The following is a 21,504-nucleotide window of genomic DNA, read 5'->3' as shown; positions in this document are numbered from 1 at the left end:
TGCTGTGTCCGCAGTTCATTTCATGAAGGTACCTTAGCCGAAGATGCAAAAGTAAAAGTAGTTGAAGGGAAAGAAAGCAGAAGGCCAAGAGACAGGCAACTGAACAGAGCAGATTGATTTAACAGATATGATACATTTTTGCTGTCTGCATTATGTGTGGAAATTCTTATTCCAAGTGACACAGTAACAGACTCGACTGTAATCAAACAGCACTGCTGAGGTGTCAGGAGCACAGATGCTGCCTATCGAAAACATTTAAAACAGAAAGTAAAACTTTGAAAAATCCGCAGTGGGGAGAGCAAGGGAAATGCTCGGTGGTGTTTCCAAGCCAAGGCAACTTCTGTCTGCTTTTCACTGCTCTCTGTGGTGCGGGAGGTCGGAAGCCCTGCGTGAGTCACCGCAGCACAGCCCAGGCAGAGCTGGGTGAGCAGCGAAGGCCGGCGGCAGCCCGGCCGGGGCAGCGCGGAGACACGCGGTGTCTATTGTGCACCAGGCACGGCACGGGGGGAAGGGCTGCTCCACGCGTTTTGGGGAACTCCAGCCAATGGATTCCTCCCCTGGGTGTTACGGGAGGGCTTGGCCTGCATGTGAGAAAGGGAGGGGAGAGTTTGAAAACAACCCAGCAGGCTCTAAGGAAGGAAGACTGCTAGAAAGTGACCTGCTCCCCTGCGTGCAGGCATTTTGCTCCAGGTGATCGGCGACTGTAGGGGTGGAAGCGCAGCAGGGGCCGGGCGGCTGAGGCACAGGTAACCCGGGGTGCAGGTGTCGGGCAGCGGGGTCCAGCTGAACACCCCTCGCTGGCTGCCTCGAGCTGCAAATCCACCAGAAACGGCCCAAAGAGGTTTATTATTATTATTCTTCCTTTTTTTTTTTTTTTTTTTTCCTATGAGAGGAGGAATTTTGCTGTTTTGTTTTTATGGGGATTTTGGTGGTATGTTTGCTGTTAATATGTCTGGGGGAGGGAGGGCAGGAGGGAGCGAGTAGGTCTCTACACCTCAGAGGTTAGCGTGTGATCAGCTGTTTTCTAGTTACCGCAGGTTTGAGGTTAGAAAGGGAAAAAGAGTTGATGTTTTTTCATAGGCTGGTTGATACAACGGAAAAATACAAATTATTTTTCATGCACATCAGCTCTTTTTCAGATCACAGTGCTTTAGAAATGAGGAAATATGTGCAGATGAGATTTTCAGTGATTGATAACCCAGTAGCTAATAGAGACATTCAGCAGAAGAAAGAAAAACCACACAATTTTCTTGTCTGGAGGTGTGCTGGATGGTTTGGGGGTTTTCATCTTCTTTTGACTACTGACCCAGCTTTTAGGCCTCTTAGAAGTGATCCAGTCCTAAACTTTAGCAGGAAATCCTCTAGCAATTTTCCATGGTGCTTTAAAAGGTGTAATTGGCATGATGCTGTATTTTGTGCCATCTTCTCTTGTGCAGGTTCTGGTTAGTGTTTTAGCCTCTCTGTCATCTCTTTCTTCTTTACCGAAAAATCTCTTTAAAGCCCCACTCTGCCTTGCAAGGGAAGCTGAATTCCACAATCAGTGTTAATAGGTAGAATTTATTTTCCAAATCTCGGTGATGACACTGTGGTGGTTTGCTTGGTACGCACAAGTCAGCAGAGGTGCAAAGAGCAAACTAGGAACTATTTTTTGATTGATGGGGAAACAACATCTTTTAAAACTGCCTCTAGGTCGCATGTGAAAAAAATCTTGTGTGAGCACGTTGGACTGTTCTGACTTGAAAAAGTCTGCAATTCAGTGTCTTCATGAGCACGAAAGGTTTTCTGTCATTTGGCTGATGGGGAACATATCATGAAAACATGTCAATCGTGCTGCACATTCTTTTAACAGATCATTGTTGTTTTAAATCTTAAACCTATTTTGGATGATTCATGGAGAGCCAGGCCAGTAAATTAATTCAGAGGCTCTTACACAAGGGAACTTTGGCTCTTATTTCAATCAGAAGTATACCAATCTGGAGTAGAATTATACGGGAAAAATGTTTAATACTACAACAAAAGTCAAGCCATAATCTGGTTAACTGAGGAGGCTTCTCTTGCTGGCAGCTGGAAAATCCTGCAATGCACAAGTACCAAAGCAGAAGGGATCTGTATTTGCTTCCTTCATTGCTGGGGCTCTCTGGAGTGACAAATGAGGGAGAGAAAACAAAGGGTGAGCTGAGCTTTGAGGAGAGACCTGAATGGAGGCGAAGCACATGACAATGAGAGGTCACTGTCATCTCTAATTAGGTGCGTGCCCTCAGGCAGTTCGTATAGAGTAAACAGGGTAAATGTAAACTAAAACAAGGCGGAAAGTTTGGAAGGCTGTGGACGGACATGCACGGTTTGGCTGTCAACCCTAAACGTGCAGCGTGTTAGGCGTTTCAGCAGAGGAGAAGGTGTCTGCAGCACCTGGTCCCGCCGACGGGCTGAGCAGCAGGAATCCCGTCCGCCGGCTGCGGCGCTTCCCCGCCGCCCTGCCCGAACCGCGCGCCCGCGCCCAGGGACGGGCCTGTGTGGGGAGGCAGCCGAAGGCCCGAACTCCCCTTGTCAGCAGAGAGAAACACACGCAGGAAAGATGTATATATTTATTTTTCTGATGGCTTTGCTTCAGAAAAGGAAAAAAAAAATTAGACTTTTAATTAAAGAAGTAGGACAGCACGTTGAGGAGGAACCGGGCAGCTGCCGCGTTTCCGCGGCTGCCCCGGCGCTAACACCCGCACCCCCAGGCGGGAAGTGAGGAGCCGTTCTCCCACATCCCGGGGGCTGCCGCTTCACACCTGCCCCCTCCACGGAAGGGCTCAGGCGTTGCTATCCCGGTGCGGGCGCTCCGGGCCGTGTCTCACAGGGAAATGGAGGGCGCCGTTCAGGTGCGCCTCCGGCCCCCGCGCCCCCCCCCGACCCACGCGCGATGGTCTCGCCCTCCCCGCTCTCCCCCGGCCTTCCCGCCGAGCCGAACGCGCGGCCGAGCCCCACCCCCGCCCGCCGATTGGCTGCGGGGCGGGCGGCAGCCAGCCAATGGCCGCGCCGCGGGTGGCCGTGTCGCTGGGGCAGAAAACAGAGGCAGGCAGGGGGCGGGCGCGCGCGCGGGGGCGGGGCCGGGCGGCGGGCGCGCGCACGGCCGGTAGCGGGCGCGCGCGCGGCGGCGGCTGAGGGGGACGCGGCCCGGCCCCGGCGGCCCTGAGGGAGCGGCGCTGCTGCGGGCTCATCCCGGGAGCTGCGGGCGCTCCCGGGCCGCGGCTGCCACTGCCAGGCCCGTCCCTGTGCGCCAGCCCGGCCCCGGCGGCCCGAGCCCTCGGCCCCGCTCCCGGCGGCCTGCAGCCCTCGGTCCCGCGGCCTGAGCCGTCAGTCCCCCCCGCTCCTCAGCGCCGGCGCTGCGCCGCCGTTGGTCCCGGCCGGCGGCACGGGGTTGGTAGGATTACCGAATCTTATCGTGGCTTTTGTATGTGTGGCTGTAGAACAGCAGCTGGTGTTGGCAGGTCTCCAAAGCTTCGGTGATGGGGGATGTTTGCCTAAAGTTAGGGAGAAGGGAAAAAAAGTGTATGCTATGGGGATGTTACTCAGGGATGCTTTACACCTACGGGAGGTCTTGATAACTTTTGGAAGCTTTGTCCTGCTGCGTGTGTTGTTTCTAAAGGTTAATGTGCCTGCTGAGGTAGAATTGCCTGTTTAGATGGAGTGCAAGAAATGGTAGTGGTACAGAGCATGAGGCGTGTTTTATTGGTGGATTTCGTGACTTAAAAAAACACCCTTGTCTTATGAACTAGTTTAAAAGTACTGTTCATATCACTGATTCATCTTAAAAATTTCCATGGCGTGTATGTGCTGCCTAAAGTGGCTTCTGTCCATTTTGTTCCTGTATTATCTCTTCCAACATGGATTCTGATGTTTTTAAGGCAGTTTTGCGAATTGAGTTCGAGTTTCATTGGTAGTGCTGTGTGATGTAAGTGTGCAAATCAGAAAGTGATGGGTTTTGGATACAGTGATAAATTGCAGCATCCTGAAGCTCCAGCAATCTGCTGGTTTCAGTTAGTGAGAAGGTGCATTGCTAAACTGAGAGTATAACTCCTATCTCCTGATAAGTATCAGACAGCAGGACTTGTAAGGCTTGGAGATTCCATCATCCTTGTTATAAATGAAGTAGGGTGCTGAATCTCAGAATGACATCACGTGGAAGTTGAGTTGTTACTTACTACGTTGCCACAGGTGGAGGATTTCAGCTAGGGTCCTGTATGGGAAGAACATTTCTCCACTTGAAATTTAGAACTTGGTTGCAAATGATGAAAGCTGTGATTATTATTTAACACAGGTTTTGTCCTTTTTTGTCTTTTCCCAAGAGGTGGACAACTGATGGAACATTCCACTAGGAAGGATAAAGCTGTTCTTAGAAGGTAGTTTGTGCAGATTAGACTGAGACTCACACGGAAAAATATCTCAGCCAGCAGTGACTGGGAACGCTTGAGAACTCCTGAATGATTGCTTGAGGTAACTCACGAAAAATGTTTATTTAAAAAAATGTGTGGGGTGGGGAAGACTCTTATTGCACAAGGCTGGGAACTGTTTGGCTTGGCATTGGGAAATACAGGACCACGACAGCTGAATGCTGTGCCCCACACCAGAGTTTCTTTATGGCCAACGGTCTGTGATGAATCATTTACCCTTAATGGGTCTGTGGCAGGCAAGTGGGCATGAAAGGGGAAAACAAGGGAAGAGAAGAAAAGGGGAAGGGAATGCAGCTGTTTGGTGTCACAATCTTGCCACTCAACGGTGAACAGTTTTGAGGGCAGCAAAGGATGAGATGGGGAAAAAAGGGCTCCTGAATTCTTATGGGACAGACCCAAATACCAGTAATATTCCCAGGCCTGTGAAGGGATTTGTGAAGAAGTGTATGAGGGAATTCTGGGACTGCTTAATTTTTTGTGTATGTGAAGGAAAGATGGATGATGCCATCCTGTTCACAGTGACATGGGGTGGTTTGGAGAACAGCAGCTGCTAGGGAGGGGGAGAAGGAGGAGCAGAAAACAAGAAGTGTTTAAACGAGGAGAACTTTATCCCTTGCAGATTGAATAGTGGTTGCAAGGAGTGTTTGAAGGGTGCAGAAGCACAGATGTGAAAGCTTGATAGCTATAAGTACACATACAGTAAAACAAAGACTATGTCCTTGAGGGGAGGATCAAAAATGAGCTTGTTTTCTAAAGGCTGGGCTGAACTCGATAAATTGGGACCATTTTATCAACGTCATTCACATGAAGAACGTTTTTCTCGTGGATGCAACAATAACATTGATATTGTGCACTCATACAGATAACCACTGGGCAGAACAGGACAGTCTAGGTTGATAGAGGTGGCTTTTATCAGCTAAAAAAAGCTGCATACATGGGGCTTTTAGCCTTAAAATAACGGCCTTTGCCCCTTTATAAGGCACAGAACTGGCAGCTGCTAAGGCATCCAGGCTTAGATGTGTTGGACTGTGGTGCTTCTCTCTTGCTGCACTGTTTACCTTCCAGGAACTTTTCAGCTGTTACTAATAGTTAATTATAGCTTAAGCCCCCCATTTTTATATTTTGTGAGTAAAAACCTTTGCATTTTACTTTGGTCTAGTGTTTTTTGTTCTCTAAGCTTTTCTGTTCCTGTTTAGGCCTTGGAGGGAAAACATTAAGACTTCACATTTCAATCAGCTCTGTTAAGCAGCTATGGAAATAGAAAAGGAACACATTTATATTACCCCAACAGGTAAGTAAGATATTCAGTTGGTTTGGGGTTTTTTTAGTTAAAATTGCTTAGCTGACCAGAAGTGTTCTCTGTAGAAAAAATTGTCCACCTGATAATTTTTTAACAATACTGGTTTAAAAAAAATTATTCAAAAAATTACAGAATAGTTCTTTCAATTATATATCATAGAATCCTGCTCTACTATGTTTCTTTAAAATTGTTATAATAATGAAGTTAGCATTTCTGTAAGATACTGGATAGTAGCTGCACTTTTTTCCTTCTCATCTGAGTTCAAGTAGCGCTGGTGTGAAGAAAAGGATAAACTTAAAAGTAAAATGCGTAGATGTGTAAGAGGTATAAATTCTGCTTTTATGCAAAAGTTTACCTTAAAATTAGGGGAAACAAATATTGAAGGGCTTGACTGGAAGTGGGCTGGCATGGGAAAAATTTAGGAAGTACATGTTAAGAGACTGCCATGACATGGACTGTTTTGTCCATATCACACATTTATTTTATGATGCTTAGTCAGGGTAACAGAGTCCTGTTGTTTTCTGTATCTTCCAAAGGTTATGATGGTCTGCACTGACTGATGTCAAAGAGGTTTTTCAGAATAACATGGATATATTTTAAGATGGTGGGTAATGCAGTTGAGGTGGCAGTCAATATACTCCATGTGATTTCTGATATTTAAGCAGAATTAGGTTAATGCAGAAGACACTTTGGTCATCAACATTTTAGAATGATATTTGGATAATAGGTGGAAAGCTGCAGGAGAGCTGGACAGAGTTTGGATAGTTTAAATTGGTGGAAGGCTTTGTTAATGAAGGTAGCCCATAAAAGCACAGATTCTAAGTGAGCCTGCTAGGCTTAGTGGCAGAGTAATGAGATAAATTTGGGTAACTTCTTAATATATAGTAAGCAAAGTATTAAAGTTGATTGAAGACTGTTACTGCCTGTATATGTTATGTGATGTGAAAATGAGGAACTGGAAGAAAGATCTGCAGCATTTCATAGGTTCTTATTATTTTATTTTATAAGTTTTTGGAAAATAGTATAGTTCAGTCTGTTTTTCAAGCCTAACTAGGTAACTAATAGTAGAGGGTAAGTTGGTTACCATATTTATGGAGAAAGAGGTTGCAGCTGGAAGTTACAGAGTTATATAAAAAAGAGTGTAGAAGTGCAGTGAGAAATACCAATTCTTATGGGTTGGATGTTTCCTGTGGAGGATTTCCTTTAGTCTTGAGCCTGAGATTAGGGTTGTGTAAAGAGGTTGGACTGTAGCCTCCCCTTTAGTCCTTGGCTGTCAGAGTAAGGACTGACTTGTGTTAATTGTTGGCCATTTTCTTTGGAAACTGAGAAAGAAGTCTGTGGTCACTGATGAGTGGAGTTTCTGGACAGCCAGGTCTCAGGTCTGAACTGGAGAAATTCATGGGAGACTGAGCATGAAGAAGAATTTGAGTGCATTTGACTGAGAGGAGCTGGTTTTTGCTGATGGGGTCTCCTGGGGAATGAGAGGAAGGAAACCTGTTTGGGTTTGCTTTTTTTTCCCCCTCTGTTAGCTTTATGCAAATCTCTCATTGTTTTATTAAAATGTTAGACAAACAGAGAAAGCTGCTTGTGAGAAATCTTTTCCTGGATGTGATGCATGCTTTTCTTTTTTAGCTTGCTGCAAGCGTAAAAGGAATGCTTTTGTGGGAGTAATGAGTGGAAAGATGAAGCTTAGTCTGGAATGGCTGCATTATTGCTCAGCTGTAGCATTCACATCTGTGAACACCAGTATCTAAATGTTATTTCTTTGATCACAAAGAAGGCAGTTCCATCAAAGTTTGCTCAGTTTAATACACTCTTTGATATGGGTAAATACTTGGAGATTGGCAATATTTTATTAGTCCATTTTGCTTTAAAAACAGTTTTTCATAAACTTGTTTTGAAGTGCAAAAACATAATTCTGAGAAATGTTGCCAAATGCATGTTGCTCATGAGAAGGTATCAGAAGGGTGAATTAATACATTAGCTAGGTTAAAATGTAAATTTTGAATACTCTTCATATTCTGGGTTTATGGCAGTGAGGTTTTCTGTAAAGCAGTTTTGGAAAAGCAGCTTCTTCTGAGTGCCCTCTTAGTGCCCTGCTCGTGGTGGGGCTCTGGGTTGTGTCTTTAGGACTCTGCTCAGTTCTAAAGAAATGGAGAACTGTGTAACAGAGAGCTGAGGCTGTTCTCTGTCTGTGGGTCTTCTAATTTGCAAGGACCCCCAGGGTACTCGCTGGAATGTAAACAGGTTCTCAGGTGCTTTTTCTTTTTTTTTTCTTTTTTGAATCTTGATTCCTTAAGAAGGGGAAGAATAGTTTGTCAAAGCTTTTGTTTATAATGCTCTAAGTAAGACATTCTGCTGAACCCTGCAGCACAAGTGAGGAACAACTTAACTTTGTGAAATAAGACTTCAGACCTAAACATTAAATGTACATTATCTTCCTCCGAGAGTGAAGTTCCTGTGCTTTTTGGTGCTCTGAGATATGTACACATCCTTAAGGTGTGAGAGAGTTTTTTGTTGGGTACAAAACAAACCTATTATATTCAATTGTGTTGTGCTTAGAAACAGTCTTGACAGAAGCTACAGTGAGGGACATTTCACAGAGAAGAGAGATTCCAGTGATTCAAAGGACTGTGTATTCTCGGAGTCTTCATTACCAAGCTCTCCAAGCTTTGTGTTGAACAGCATTTTTCCCCCACACAACTTTAAAAACAAAAAATAAAGTAGTGATGTTTTTATATTCTTCCGTATTCTAGTAAGCTGTGTTTGAAATTCCTTGAATTGAATAAGGGGAATGTTGGTCCATGCTTTAGGGAGTTAATTTCACTTTGGTGACGAGTCGTGTAACATTGGTGAGCTCCTACAGAATGTACTGTATTGGCAGTTTCATTTGTTTCTAAATTAAGAGAAGAGTGGGTGGAGTGAAAACGAGGCACTTAGATCTAATGCACTGAGGAGTTTGGATGGTTTTTGTTTAACAAGGGTGGGGTTTTCTGTGGTTTATGTATTTACGTATGGTTTTATTAATTTGCTTTCCAGCTCTTGACATCTGCTCTGTTTAGATTGTGGATATTTTGTGCAGGGGAATAAGGAACTTTTTATTACTGCAATATGTAGACATACCTTAAAAACAATGTTTGCCTTAACACTGTTGAAAACAAGAGTTCTATATGATGTTAAAATCCTTTCTAAATGCAGTGTGTTTTGGTATTCCAATATAAAACTGTTTAAAAGATTTTTTTTCTGTCTTGTTTTTAAGAACTTGAGAATCTAAATGATGCTCCATTTTCTGGTGATGAAGAAAATGGTGTGTCTGAGGAACGAAAAAGTGAAATCAATGGAAATTGGATTCCTGCAACTTCAATTACTGAAGCCAAAATAAATGCTAAAGCAAAGAGACGATTGAGGAAAAACTCTTCTAGAGATTCTGGGAGAGGAGACTCTGTCAGTGAGAATGGAGAGACACTGAAGATTGGGGTTGTACCAACGAGCCCAAAGGGGAAACTCCTGGACAGGCGATCCCGCTCTGGAAAGGGAAGGGGGCTACCAAAGAAAGGTTGGTGGGGCCTTGGGAAGAGTAGAGTGAGAAAAATAAAGATTTGTTCAAAGCACAGTACAGTTTATTCTGCTGGGAATCGTTTTCATAAACCACAGTCTCTGTGCAGGCATTTGGCCCTTTGTGTTAATTAGTGGGTGGCAATAGCAGGTGGCAGCAAATCTAATATGTCTGTGATCAATCAACATCTGTCTTCAAGGGAAGTACGTTTCCTTAGCAGGCTTAATACACAAGTCTGAACTGTTGGTGGTTCATGGGACTGTTACTAATGCAAATTTAAATCGTATTTGGATTTGAAAGTACGGTTTCAACCTTCAGTAATTCTTGTGCAGTCCATACTGCTTGTAGTGTCTTACTGGAAAGTGATGAAAAGTGGCTGAGGAAGTGGGAACTTGTCAGACAAACACACCCTCTTCAGCATACACTGTTAGTCAGGAGATGGGCACAAGCAATGATAGATGACTTTTAAGTGAAAGAACGTTGTGTTGAAATCAGAAGTGTTGTTTGTAAACTGTCAGTCCTTACTTATTCTCCCATATTTTTGCCAGGTGGAGCAGGTGGTAAAGGAGTTTGGGGAACACCAGGTCAAGTGTATGATGTGGAAGAAGTAGATATTAAGGATCCTAATTATGATGATGACCAGGTATGCAAATAGTTTCTTTGCAGTGTTGGTTTGTATTTCCTTTTATCGATTTCAATGGCCTTGTGAATTAACGTGAATGTCAGCCTGGCTGCACTGAAATGCTCATTTTTATGCTCAAGAATAGATTACTGGCTAGTAAAAAGTCAGCTAGTGTAGAAGTCACAGTGTAATACTCACAAAGCTTACCCCAAGCCCTCTTTCTGTGCCTAAGTAAGCAGCATCCCTTTTCCAGGTGCGTTCTCCACTGCTGTTCCATATTGCACACAGACACTGTGTTAAAAATGCAACACAGACTTGCTCAAGTTGGGACTTTAGTGGGGACAGTATCCTTTATAGATTTTTCTCTTCTCTGTATTTCCAGCCCATGCAATGTCCTGTCTGCTTGGTATAAACCCTTCATGAAGGTGATAGCCTTGGATATTTTGTTGACATATGTTTATTTAGAGTATGTTATGGAAGGTTGTATCTTTCAGCCATATTACTGGGGGAAGGGGAAAGAAAGCAAAGCTTATTGGGCAGAGGGTCTTTCTGTCATTGAAGGGGAAATGGTGATTACAAACAGAGTTTGCTAAAGTCTCTGAGATCAGTACAACTGCAAGACTGACCACAAGTACATTCTGTATGACATAAGCAGAACAGTGGTGGTCCTTTGAGTAGAGGCTGTTTGCTATAGCATAGCTGCTGAAAGAATGGTATGTGAGAATATCTAAACCTTCTTCCAGGATCATTTTTCCCTAAAATTTGACACTTTACATTAACAGAAATAGCCATTAAAAATGGAGCTAGTGCATAGAACAGAGTTTAATGAAGAATGAACATTGGTGTGATGGAAGGATAGGTTTTTTGATTTCTGCTATACTTCTTGATCATGAAAAGTTTCTTTCCATTAAACATTGGTTGAAAAATGTCTTTGATCAGATGTCTTTGTTCAGCTCTGTAGTATTGCTCTGAATGTTGCTTCTGTAGGTGCAGAGTAGGGAACTGAATTAGAGCAGGGTGATCTGGTACTGCAGGTGATACATGAGGCAGTTGCTTTGTGCCTCTTTTCCCACAGGGAATGCCTTTGCTCACAAATATTCTGAAAATGCCTTTTCTGTGAGCTGTGCATGGCACCACTTGTGTGGTCACAGAGTCACCAAGGAGGAGGGAACCGGAGTGCCACTTGCAGGGGAAGGTGCTGTGGCCCAGCCAGCTCTGCTGGGCCCTCCCTTCAGTATGGAGCCACTTGACCTCTGCTCCTGCGGTATCACTTGAATCCTGGGAACAGAGTTCGGTGTGTTTACTATTGTTTAACAGTAAATTCAGCCTTTCAGTTGAATTCAGCTGACAGTAAATTCAGACTATGAAGAAGTATGACAATTAGCCAGCATTGTCTGCACTTTAATAGTAGAGACAGAGTCTAATGTTTTTCGGCAGAATATTGACTACCAAGAAAAAGCATTAAGGGTTAAAACCCCACTGTTTTGATGCTATTAGTGCTGCATAAGGTGCAAGAAAAGACAGTAAGGTTATCTGCTTTTGTTGTCTTTTAAAACAGGAGAACTGTGTCTATGAAACAGTAGTTTTACCTCTTGATGAAAGAGCATTTGAAAAAACTTTAACACCAATCATCCAGGAGTATTTTGAGCATGGAGATACTAATGAAGTTTCGGTATGTTATGGTCCTTTTTGTTTCTTTGTTTTAGGGGTCAAAGCTGTGGGATACAGGGTAATGCAATTGCCAGCTATGAATGAGTTTATAGAGAAGGTGGCAAGAAATGTATTTTAAGAAAGCACATAAATATTTATTTGAGGTCTATTTATATATTTAAATAATAAAAATTATGAAATCTCATTGTTTTGTTTTTCCTATCTTATCTAGGAGATGCTGAAGAATTTAAACCTTGGTGAAATGAAATACAGTGTGCCAGTGCTGGCTGTTTCCTTGGCATTGGAGGGGAAGGCTAGTCACAGGGAAATGACATCTAAGCTTATCTCCGACCTTTGTGGGACAGTAGTAAGCAAAACTGATGTGGAAAAATCCTTTGATAGACTGCTCAAAGAACTACCTGAATTGGTGTTGGATTCTCCCAGGGCACCGCAGGTACATTTGTAAATCTTTATGCCAGTAGTCAAAAGCTTTTTGTGGCTAAAATAGATCAAATAAACTGCAATAGACTCCGTGTTTTGAAAAATATCTATTGATTTTCTTACTGTCTGTAATCCTCTCCCAATTACCCAGGCTGCGTTTTCACTTTGAAGCAGCTCATTTAAATAAAATCTGAAAACCAAGCACATTATAATTATCTACTTAGAACTTCTTTGAAATTCAGCATTTAATTTAAAATGCTTCTGTTTTGTTGCAGTTGGTGGGCCAGTTCATTGCTAGAGCTGTTGGAGATGGGATCCTAAGCAGTTCCTACATAGATGGCTACAAAGGCACCGTGGATTGTGTCCAAGCTCGGTAATTTCCTTGCTTTCTGTATAGAGTCAGATTTCTATTCCAAATGTCAAAGATGATGATCAGGAATTTACAGCTTCAGAATAAACCATAGAGTTCTTTAACTTCCTTTTTTTTTTTTTATTTGAAATGAAAAAAAAACAAACCATAAAATCTGCAAAACCAACAACATCCAGAATGACTCAAGTCAGAGGAGAAATACTGAGTTCTGAAAAATGTATTAATACATTTGAGTTGAGTTTGTCAGGTTTGTTGTTCAGCTTATGTTTGAGGGTGAAAAATGAGCTGAAAGAAGTGGTTATAGAAGGTTTTGTCTCAGAAAAAGCTTTAATGTGATTAATGGGTAAATATAGCATCAGGACAGCTGCTGTAAATATGTTGTGAAATACACAAGGGATTAACTGTTTTGCCTTACAAAGGTTTGAAGCTTGTGCAGTGATTTCCGAGACTTGCTCTGTAATGCTCTATTTGTCAAGAAGTACAATTGTTTTCCATGTCAGTGTGAGAAGTTTGAAGGAGCAATCTCTGACAAAGAGGGATGTTTTAATAATGAGTCATGTTTTATTTTTCTTACCCCCAGAAGTGTATGTTTCAGGCTTGATACAGAGGTGCTGAACTCCTGTTTCTTCCAGGAGTTGCATTTGCAATGATTATAACTGGGCACTCTGAGAAGGAAGAGCAGTTCTCAGCTGCCTACCTTGGGGGCTCAAATTAAGAAAATTGTCTGTCACTTATATAAATGTGTCTTGTGATTTGAAGGATTGTAGCCTGCATTCTGCACATCTGGGATGCTTTGCTGCCTTTGTTATTTCTTGTCCAGTCTTTCCTGCTCATTAAATCTCGGTGAATAGAGTTATTGTTATTGGCTTGTCCCCAGCACGAGGACTGGGAGAACTGTTTCTCCTTTACACGGATGGTACATACTGTATCCCAGACTGCTTTTTTTTCACCTTATTTCCTTTTTTTTTTTTTTAAATTCATTTTCAATAAACTGGCAGGCATCCCTAGCTTGTGCTATTTTTCCAACTACATATTTACCTTCTGAAGTGTTTTCTTTGGCTTAAATTCTAAAGGTTTCACAATTCATAATCAGACCCAAACGGAAAATAGTATTTCAGTAGAGAACTGTTCTTGAGTGTGGCAGCAGCTCAGTCCTTTTTTGTTTGAGATCCACCTGCCAAGCTGCATTCTTGGAGGAGTCTGGATACAATCCATTTCTGCATAAGAAAATATTCAGCTGTTTTTTGTGGGGATGTTTGAGGTTCTGCATTGGTGATTTAATCTACTGCCATCGCAGGATTGTGACCTGTCCCCTGGTATGAGCAGGAGTGTAAGGGTGACAGAAAGACAACATGGGGAGCTTATTTGCTGTTTTTTTGATCCGAATGATCCCTGTGGAGTTAATAACCCTGACCCCTTCCCAAAGACCTGGTAGCTTTGTCTGAGGAGAAGTGGCCATGGGGGGAAGTTGCAGGTGCATTTACTGGAGTTCTGTAATGAGGTTTTAAGCGCTGACTTTGCCTCTAGAGCTGCGCTGGACCGAGCGACGGTGCTGCTGAGCATGAGCAAGGGGGGAAAGCGCATCGACAGCGTGTGGGGGGCAGGAGGGGGCCAGCAGTCTGTGAAACACCTGGTCAAAGAGGTAATGACAACTCCCCTCTCTCCACTTGGTTCTTGTCTAAGCTTTTTGTTTGGGGTAGAGGGAAGAGAGACGTGTATCCCCTACTGAAGTGATGTCTTATGTCACGAGTGTTGGTTTTGTTTTGTTGTTTGGACTTTTTTTTTATATAATTGATTTATATGAAGTAGAACTGATGTAGATAATTTTGTTGATTTTGTCACTGGTGGGAGCATGCTAGTAAAACATTCTGTATTGCAAGTATATGTTTATTTTTTGCTTTAAGCAAAAGTAGTAAGCATTCAGCTTTTTAAGACCTCCCAGTATAAAGTGATGAAATAATTAAAAGAGCCGAGATGAAACTGGCTAAACTAGATAAACTATTATCTTTTTGGCATTGCTGATCAAAAGCACAGTAATGACTGAAAAAAGAGAGGAAGAAACAGGAATGTTTAAGAGATCCATGCTATAAAGTAAGCATGTCTAAAGGAAAAAGTCATGTTACAATTTCTAGGTTCGGAGTGTAACAAATGATAGGAAGTGGCATTCAAAGGAGAGAATAAACTTAATGACACCCAAACGCACCTTTTTATGGTGACACACTGCTTATAAAACAATGATTTTGGTGCTTCTGTATCACCACTGTGGATAGGTATTTGGCTTACTGTGTTTCAGGTTACTGATAACGTCTCCATTTAATTAATGCCTGAATTTAATTACATTTATAAAAGCATTGGCAGCAAGTTTGAGGAATAACTTGCTGCTGGCCTGATAGTGGATTATCAAAACAGTTGACAGCTTTTAAATTTTGTATCTCATTAGTGTTGGGTTTTTGTTTTAAAATTCAATAGATTGATATGCTGCTGAGAGAGTATTTGCTTTCTGGAGATGTATTGGAAGCAGAACGCTGTCTTCAGGAACTGGAAGTACCCCATTTTCACCATGAACTTGTATATGAAGTAAGAAGAAATCAGTCCCTTTAATAATTGCTAATATTTTGATGTGGCCTTGCAAATAATATAACTGGCATCTGAAGCTTCTTGTTCGGTTATTTGAATAACTAAATTGTTTCATGTGAAGTTAATGGTTTGTGTGCTCATTTGTGTGTGCATTGTGCAACAAGTAAGCTGCTGCTGACTCTGGGAAGATCCAGAAGTAATTTGGGGGGGGTTAAATAGTTGAATTCAGATTATTCTAAGTTCCTGAAAATAAGATCTCGGTTTATTTTCTGCTGAGGAATAGCAACAAAAAACCTTCTGGTGCTTTGCTTTGGTGTTTATTTCCTTCTAGTTTCAGATATCTGGGTATTCTAATGGGTGTTCCCTGTTTTTGTTAATTTATTTTTGTTTTTGTTACCTTTTTCAGGGTGGGATTGTTTCACCCAGCACAAAAGCTTACGTATTTCAGACCCAGCCTATATGGGAGACTGTTCCCATTTGTAGTCTTTTATCTGCCAAATTGGAAAATGATTGTTTACCAATAAAGCCGAACACCCACAATCTACAAAATTTTCCTTTTCAGTAAATTGACTTGTTATAGAAAATTCCTTCACAATAGAACTACAGAATCATTTCAGTTGATGGGGGTTGTGCAGTATTGCAGATTTTAAGCTTCTGAGTCCTTCTGAAATCACAGATAAGAAACCCCCATGGATACAAAATTAAAACCCCATGGATGCAAAATTAATTTCACAAAATTAATTAATTGCCATCTGTACTGCGGCAGCCACATGGATATCGCCATGTAGTGCTGAAACCAGAGACAGAAAGGCAATGCTTTTCACTCTGTCTAGTTTCTTTTTGGGTTTTCATACCTTTTATCTTATCCAAAGAACTTTTCATCAGTTTTTGTTTAATAATAATAATAATCTGAAATTGTCAGTGCATGTAGTAAATGGGCTTTTTCCCCCAGGAAGTTCATAATAACGCGTTCACTCCTTTCTGTACCTCATATGGTCACACACCTTGTACCTGAGCCAGTGCTTTCATTTTAGTCAAAACACTTGCATGATTTGTTTTAGGCCATTGTACTGGTTTTGGAGTCAACTGGAGAAAAGACCTTTAAAATGATACTGGATTTGTTGAAAACTCTGTGGAAGTCTTCTGTCATTACTGTGGACCAAATGAAAAGAGTAAGTATGGCATTTAGAGAATTTTGCATAAAGTCTTCCAAAATTTCCAGCTGCCTTTATGCAGTTAAATGGTTAAAACTAATCATCTGAAATGCTGCAATATTGCTTCATCTTTTAAATTTGTCTTTTTATCTGGTAGTCCTTTATGACTGAAGTAGTACAATAAAGGCCTAATAATTACAAATGTCAAGTAGAGCAGTATAGAAACGAGTATTTTGCACAGTTAGAATCATCTGTGACTTTACTTCTCAGGATGAGGATAGGACGGCAATTCTGTCACAGGGCAGACTGGGGACCACATCAACACTTATATAAAAATCGACCCAGCTGTATTGCTAGTGGGAAGTGATGAAGTCATCTCTGGTTGTCCCCAGTCTCTCCCCTGCTGCATAAACTTCTGTTGGTCATTTGTGGCCACATTTTGTTCACTTACATGGAAGACTTAATAATTTTCTTCCCATGTTACTTCCCATGTAGTAACAGGCAAGCTAACATACAGATTTCATACTGTCTGGATTTCTGACTTCTAAAGAAGTTTTTTCAGGTTGTGTTTTTATGTAGATATTTGTATAATGCCATGGTATGGGCCAGTATTATATACCTTATTTCTCTACTGACTTGTAGCTGCAATGCTTTAGGTTTGTGAAACCATATAAAAAAAATAAACCCTCTGGAATGCAGAAGGGTATTTAAAAACATTGTGATAAAATCCTAGAATAACCCCAAAATTATTTGAATCCTTACACTGCAGGGCTATGAACGGGTTTACTGTGAAATCCCAGACATTAACCTGGACGTGCCACACTCCTATTCTGTGCTGGAGCGCTTTGTAGAGGAATGCTTCCAGGCTGGAATCATCTCCAAACCGCTGAGAGACCTCTGCCCTTCGAGGTACTTGTTTCATTGTAGACAGGCAAAGGCACTGCTCTTCATTCCTATCATAGATTACAGAAAGCAGCATCTTGGGACCAAAGTGTAACTGACTGGAAGTGGAAACTGGAGGATGGACAAACAGTTGGACTGGTAAAATGTGCATTAAGGAGCTGCACTGATGTGGAACCTGTTGAGGCTGGGATAAATACTTGAGGAAAGGCAGCCTCCTGTGAATCCCAGGCAGCACATCTCAGTGCTCCCCAGAGGATAAAGGCAGCCTCTCCTCCGGTTTCTTGATTTGCATGGGAGAAATCAGTGTAGCACCAAGCTGGAAGATCCAGTGTCACAATGTCCATGTAGGTGACAGTGGAAAACTGTCAGCTGTACTGGGGAAATGAAAAAAAAAAAATCATTTAAAAATGGTTTCAACTTACCAAAGTAGAGTAGAGTTCTGAGATGAGACAACCAGTCCTAATCTTTGTATTAAAAGGAACAGGACACCAATATGGGATAAGCTCTGCACACCCCGTTTCTCCTATCTGTCCTATGATTCATATGATGCTTTTGATTTGTTATGGCTTGGTTACTCATAGCATAAATAATGGTGTGTGAACTGTACCTAATCAGCATGCTGTAACCTCCTTACTGGTCACAAAACAGTTAATAAGTTTCACTTCCTCTGGGGAATACATGTAAATTTTAAAATAGGATGTTAAAACTATTATTCACAGTTTTATGGACTGGGAATACTATTTACTTGACAGGTTTTTTTTATTTTGGATTTTAAGAGTTCTTAAACCATCTCGACAGGTTATGATAAATTTGGATCTTGGAATGTTAGCATCTTTATCAAGAACAGCCTCCATTTGTGGACTTCACACTTAAAACCGTGTGTGTTGGTATCAAATGTTTTGCAGGTTTGGGTGTGTGGGAGGGTTGAAAGTCATCACTGCATCAAAAGCTTGATTGTACTTTAGTTACCAGTTACGTGTTGAGAGGCATTTTTCGTTTGTGTACTGGAGTTTTAAGTAGAAACCCACCATTCCTAGGTTTCCAAACTAGCATTTTTAAGCAGCTGAGCTGACATTGTGATCACTGCTAACCCTGCTGAACTTTCTATTTGACTTCTTAGACCCAAGAGAAGATTCTTCTCAGCGAGAAAAAAAACAAAAACAAGCAATGCTACTGTAGATCACTGAAAAGATACTTTCTACTTTCTTACAGGGGCAGGAAGCGTTTTGTGAGTGAAGGAGATGGAGGTCGTCTGAAGCTAGAAAGCTACTGAATGTGAGAACTGCCTCCTGAAGCCTTACAAGTTGAAAGGGAACATAGCTGGCTGTCGATATATATACAACATGCAGGCTCCTCTGGTGTGTGTATGTATATATGTATACACATCTGGGACATACCAAATTTAAGAGTTGCTTAGCACAGTTCGTATTTTTTTAAGAGCACATGTTTTGGGTACAAATTGTTTTCTCCTTGTTTTTTTTTTTTTAATAGTTTTGTAAATTTCAGGAAGAAGTGTTCTTTCTTTGGGCATATAGTAGAACAACTGGCCACTCTGCTGTGGTGGTGCCTTGAAATAAGCTATCTCTGTATGTGCCATGTCTATGACCTAATCATTCCACGTGTGCATCGATGTCTGACTGCCGCTCGCTCTTTCCAGGACAGTGCTGTCATCATAAAATCACTGGTTTATACAAAGCTTTATTATAGAAGGGTCAAGTTAAGCTGCTGTGATCCCATTTCCATTGCTGCTAAAGAAATACTGTGCTTTGGGAGTTAAAAAAAATTAGCAGTTTCTTTGTTTTAAAGAGCCCAAGAAAATACAGTTGGGTCACAAGACGAATGCATCTGTTTCAGGGGAGAACACTGGTTGGTTTCAGCCCCAAGTACCAAACTTGTCTTTTTTTCTATGTAACTGGAAAAGTGAAAAGTTCTGGTAAAACATATTAAAAATATTTTTTGTGAAGCTCTTGTTTCTGCCTCCTTTTTATTTATTTTAAACAGAATAAAGTAAGCAGTACATCTAACGCTGCCCTTTGGTATTGCAGTTAGGAGGAGAGCACAGAATAATTAAGCTCATGGTAAGTAAGTATTTACCAGATCTGTTTTGGAAAACACAACTGACTTGTGTAGGAGCGTCCAGGCTGGCACAGATAGTGGGAATGTGTCTTTGCTGCAGAGCTTCGCCAAGCCCTGGCTCAAGAACAAGACAGATCACTCTTCAAGAAGGAAGACAAACTCACAGGAACGCGGTAGAGCCTCTCCTTTGTTTTGTCTGTTTCATGTCAAGGTTTCAGGTGTTCCCAAATGTTGGGAATAGCTGTTCCAGGGCTGGGAACACGCTGCGCTCTAGGAGCCGAGCGCTTCAGTGCTCGAGCGGGTCTGGTAAGCCCGGCTTGGAGCAGGGGCTTGCAGAACTCGCCTCCTCCCGCTTTCTGAGGGGTTCTGGTACCTCTAAAGACGCGTTTAAAACATCGCCTGGGCAGCGACTAGCGCAACTTCTACACCAACAGCGCCCGACGCGGCCTCCCCGCCCAGCCCGGCACCACCGCCTGGTTCCGGCCGCACTTTAATCCGCAGCCCCGTTACACAGCGGTACCTCCGGTGGCGGCAGCGGCCGGGCACGACCCTCCCCGCGCTACTGCCGGGGCGGCGCGGCCCCCGCGGACGGCGGTGGGGCCTGCTCGGGCGGCTGGGCCGCCTCCAGCGCCGCCCTCTGCAGCTTCTCCAGCTTCTCCAGCGACACCGACTTGAGCGGCAGGATCTTGGGTTTGCACAGCACCATGGCGGCCGTGTCCTCCACCGACAGCTGCCCTGCAAAGGGAGAAAGAAAAGGGCCGTGAGCGAGCGGCGGGCGGGGCGGGCAGGGCCGGGCGGTGCCCGCCGCCGGTACCTTGCTTGGGCAGCACCTCCCGGAGCGCTCCCGTCCCCTCCGGCATGGCGACTCCGCACAGCACCGCCCCCGGGGAGAACTACGGCTCCCAGCTTGCACTGCGCGGCGCCGCGCCCACGCACCCCAGTCGTGCCCCCGATGCGTGCTGGGAGTGGTAGGCCTAACGCGGCTGCCCCAATGCGCGATGGGAATTGTAGTCGTTGGCATGGCGCTGCGCCGGGGCTGCCGCGGGCGCGGCGGGAGCGGCTCCCCCGGGGCTGTCCCGGTCCCGGGATTCCGGGATGCCGCTCCCCGCCTCAGCTGCGCCGGGCTCTGCTCTGGGGCGGAGCCGTCCCACCTGCGCGGGCCTGCCCGGCCCCGGCGAGCCGCTGCCTGCCCGCCTGCCGGGGCCCGCCGCGGAACTCAGGCTTTGAGGCGCTTTTATGGTTTATTTTCTGCTTCTGTAAATAAAATCCCCAGCAGACACCGTCCAGCAGACGGGCGTGGCCAGGGCGTACGCGTCCCGGTTTTCGTTTCCAGGCAGCGCCTCAGGATTCGCGACGTGAATCATGCTGCTGTTTGACATGTAAACAGCAGTAAAAGCCGCTGTCTTTCTAAACACTGAGGGCTTCGATGTCGCCGAACCTGATGGGCCAGTGCACCCTGTGGGGGATCCCCCCCAGGGGTCCGCCTTTCGGAGGATCTTTGCCACCGGGAGCAGCTTCCCTGGGAAACCCCCGCGGGGAGCCGCGTGTGACCCGGGATGGGTGGAGAGGGATTCACCTGTCCTGTGCCTTGGCCATGCCCCAGCAAGCCCCGATTCCGGGACGTGTTGTAATTTTAGGGTTTGCTAATGAGCTTGCCTGTGAGCCCTGCACACCCTGTGTGCCTGGGGATTGGCAGCTCAGGCTGGTAATCCTGCTAACCTGGCCTTGGCAGGCGGGCACGGCTCCTTTCAGCCTTTTGGGATTGAGATCTGGCTTCTTGCTATGCACAGGGAACGACCATGGATGAGTAAAATGAGGGAGAAAATGATCTTTGCTAATTATTCTTTTCCATTCTGCCTTGGTGGTGGCTGTCTGCATGCTTCCCTCTGCTAGCTCAGGTGGAGCCTGTCAGCTATGGGATCCAAAGTTTGCTGGGAGAGTAGTGATAAAACTTTTAACTTGCAGTAAGCAGCACCTCTCTGATAGTTATTTAAAGCCTCTGTTTGCATTGTTCCAGAACTATTTCCTTTTTCCTCTAAGCACCCTAGAGTAGGAAGCTGCCAATCCCTCAGGTAGCCCGGTTCCACCTCGCTGGAAGCCTGGCCTGATGCTGGGTTGGAGGCCAGCAGAACCCACAGAGGGTGAGAGCAAGGCTCCTCCTTCCTGCCTTTTGTGGAGCTGGCCAAAGATAACACTCCTGGGCTGGTCCCGGGCAGCATGGGCCCTTTCTGCCTTTACCAACATATTCCACTTTCAGGTCAGAAAACTGGCGTTGATGAGGCTGTAAAATGGATGTGCTTGCTGGGGACACCCTTCTCTACCCTTTGAAGTGCTCAGAAGCATTCGCACTGATTTCAGTGAAAAAGCTCCTTTGTCTGATGTGCTTTTCCATGTGCCAATCAGTATTTTGTGCTGA

At 43.9% G+C, this 21,504-nt stretch overlaps 2 protein-coding genes across 6 annotated transcripts; one reads left to right on the top strand and one right to left on the bottom strand.

The window, feature by feature from the left end:
- Nucleotides 1-352: 352 nt before the first annotated feature.
- On the top strand, nucleotides 353-18,975 carry PDCD4 (programmed cell death 4). 5 transcript variants are annotated; one of them, XM_066190938.1, is made up of 13 exons: nucleotides 353-423; nucleotides 4,335-4,482; nucleotides 5,636-5,730; nucleotides 8,999-9,295; nucleotides 9,844-9,938; nucleotides 11,476-11,589; nucleotides 11,800-12,021; nucleotides 12,284-12,381; nucleotides 13,906-14,020; nucleotides 14,848-14,955; nucleotides 16,017-16,127; nucleotides 16,879-17,018; nucleotides 18,225-18,975. In XM_066190938.1, the coding sequence occupies exons 3-13, from the start codon at nucleotides 5,691-5,693 to the stop codon at nucleotides 18,283-18,285; spliced, it is 1,401 nt and encodes a 466-aa protein (XP_066047035.1). In that variant the 5' UTR covers nucleotides 353-423; nucleotides 4,335-4,482; nucleotides 5,636-5,690; the 3' UTR covers nucleotides 18,286-18,975. The 5 variants fall into 5 exon arrangements, with proteins under 5 accessions (XP_066047035.1, XP_066047031.1, XP_066047036.1 ...); XM_066190934.1 differs by lacking the exon at nucleotides 353-423 and adding an exon at nucleotides 619-746; XM_066190939.1 differs by lacking the exon at nucleotides 353-423 and adding an exon at nucleotides 672-690.
- A 587-nt stretch (nucleotides 18,976-19,562) lies between these two features.
- On the bottom strand, nucleotides 19,563-19,960 carry BBIP1 (BBSome interacting protein 1). Its single transcript, XM_066190941.1, has 2 exons — nucleotides 19,903-19,960; nucleotides 19,563-19,823 (listed from the first exon to the last, which is right to left on the bottom strand). Exons 1-2 carry the CDS (start codon nucleotides 19,946-19,948, stop codon nucleotides 19,648-19,650), a joined length of 222 nt encoding a protein of 73 aa, XP_066047038.1. The 5' UTR covers nucleotides 19,949-19,960; the 3' UTR covers nucleotides 19,563-19,647.
- Between the last annotated feature and the right edge of the window lie 1,544 nt (nucleotides 19,961-21,504).

Source organism: Chamaea fasciata, unplaced genomic scaffold (assembly GCF_029207755.1).
Source record: "Chamaea fasciata isolate MVZ Bird 193981 ecotype frontalis unplaced genomic scaffold, bChaFas1.0.hap1 SCAF_9, whole genome shotgun sequence".
Lineage (NCBI taxonomy): Eukaryota > Metazoa > Chordata > Aves > Passeriformes > Sylviidae > Chamaea > Chamaea fasciata.
The sequence above is the reverse complement of the archived record's forward strand: the minus strand, read 5'-3'. Positions and strand labels throughout refer to the sequence as shown.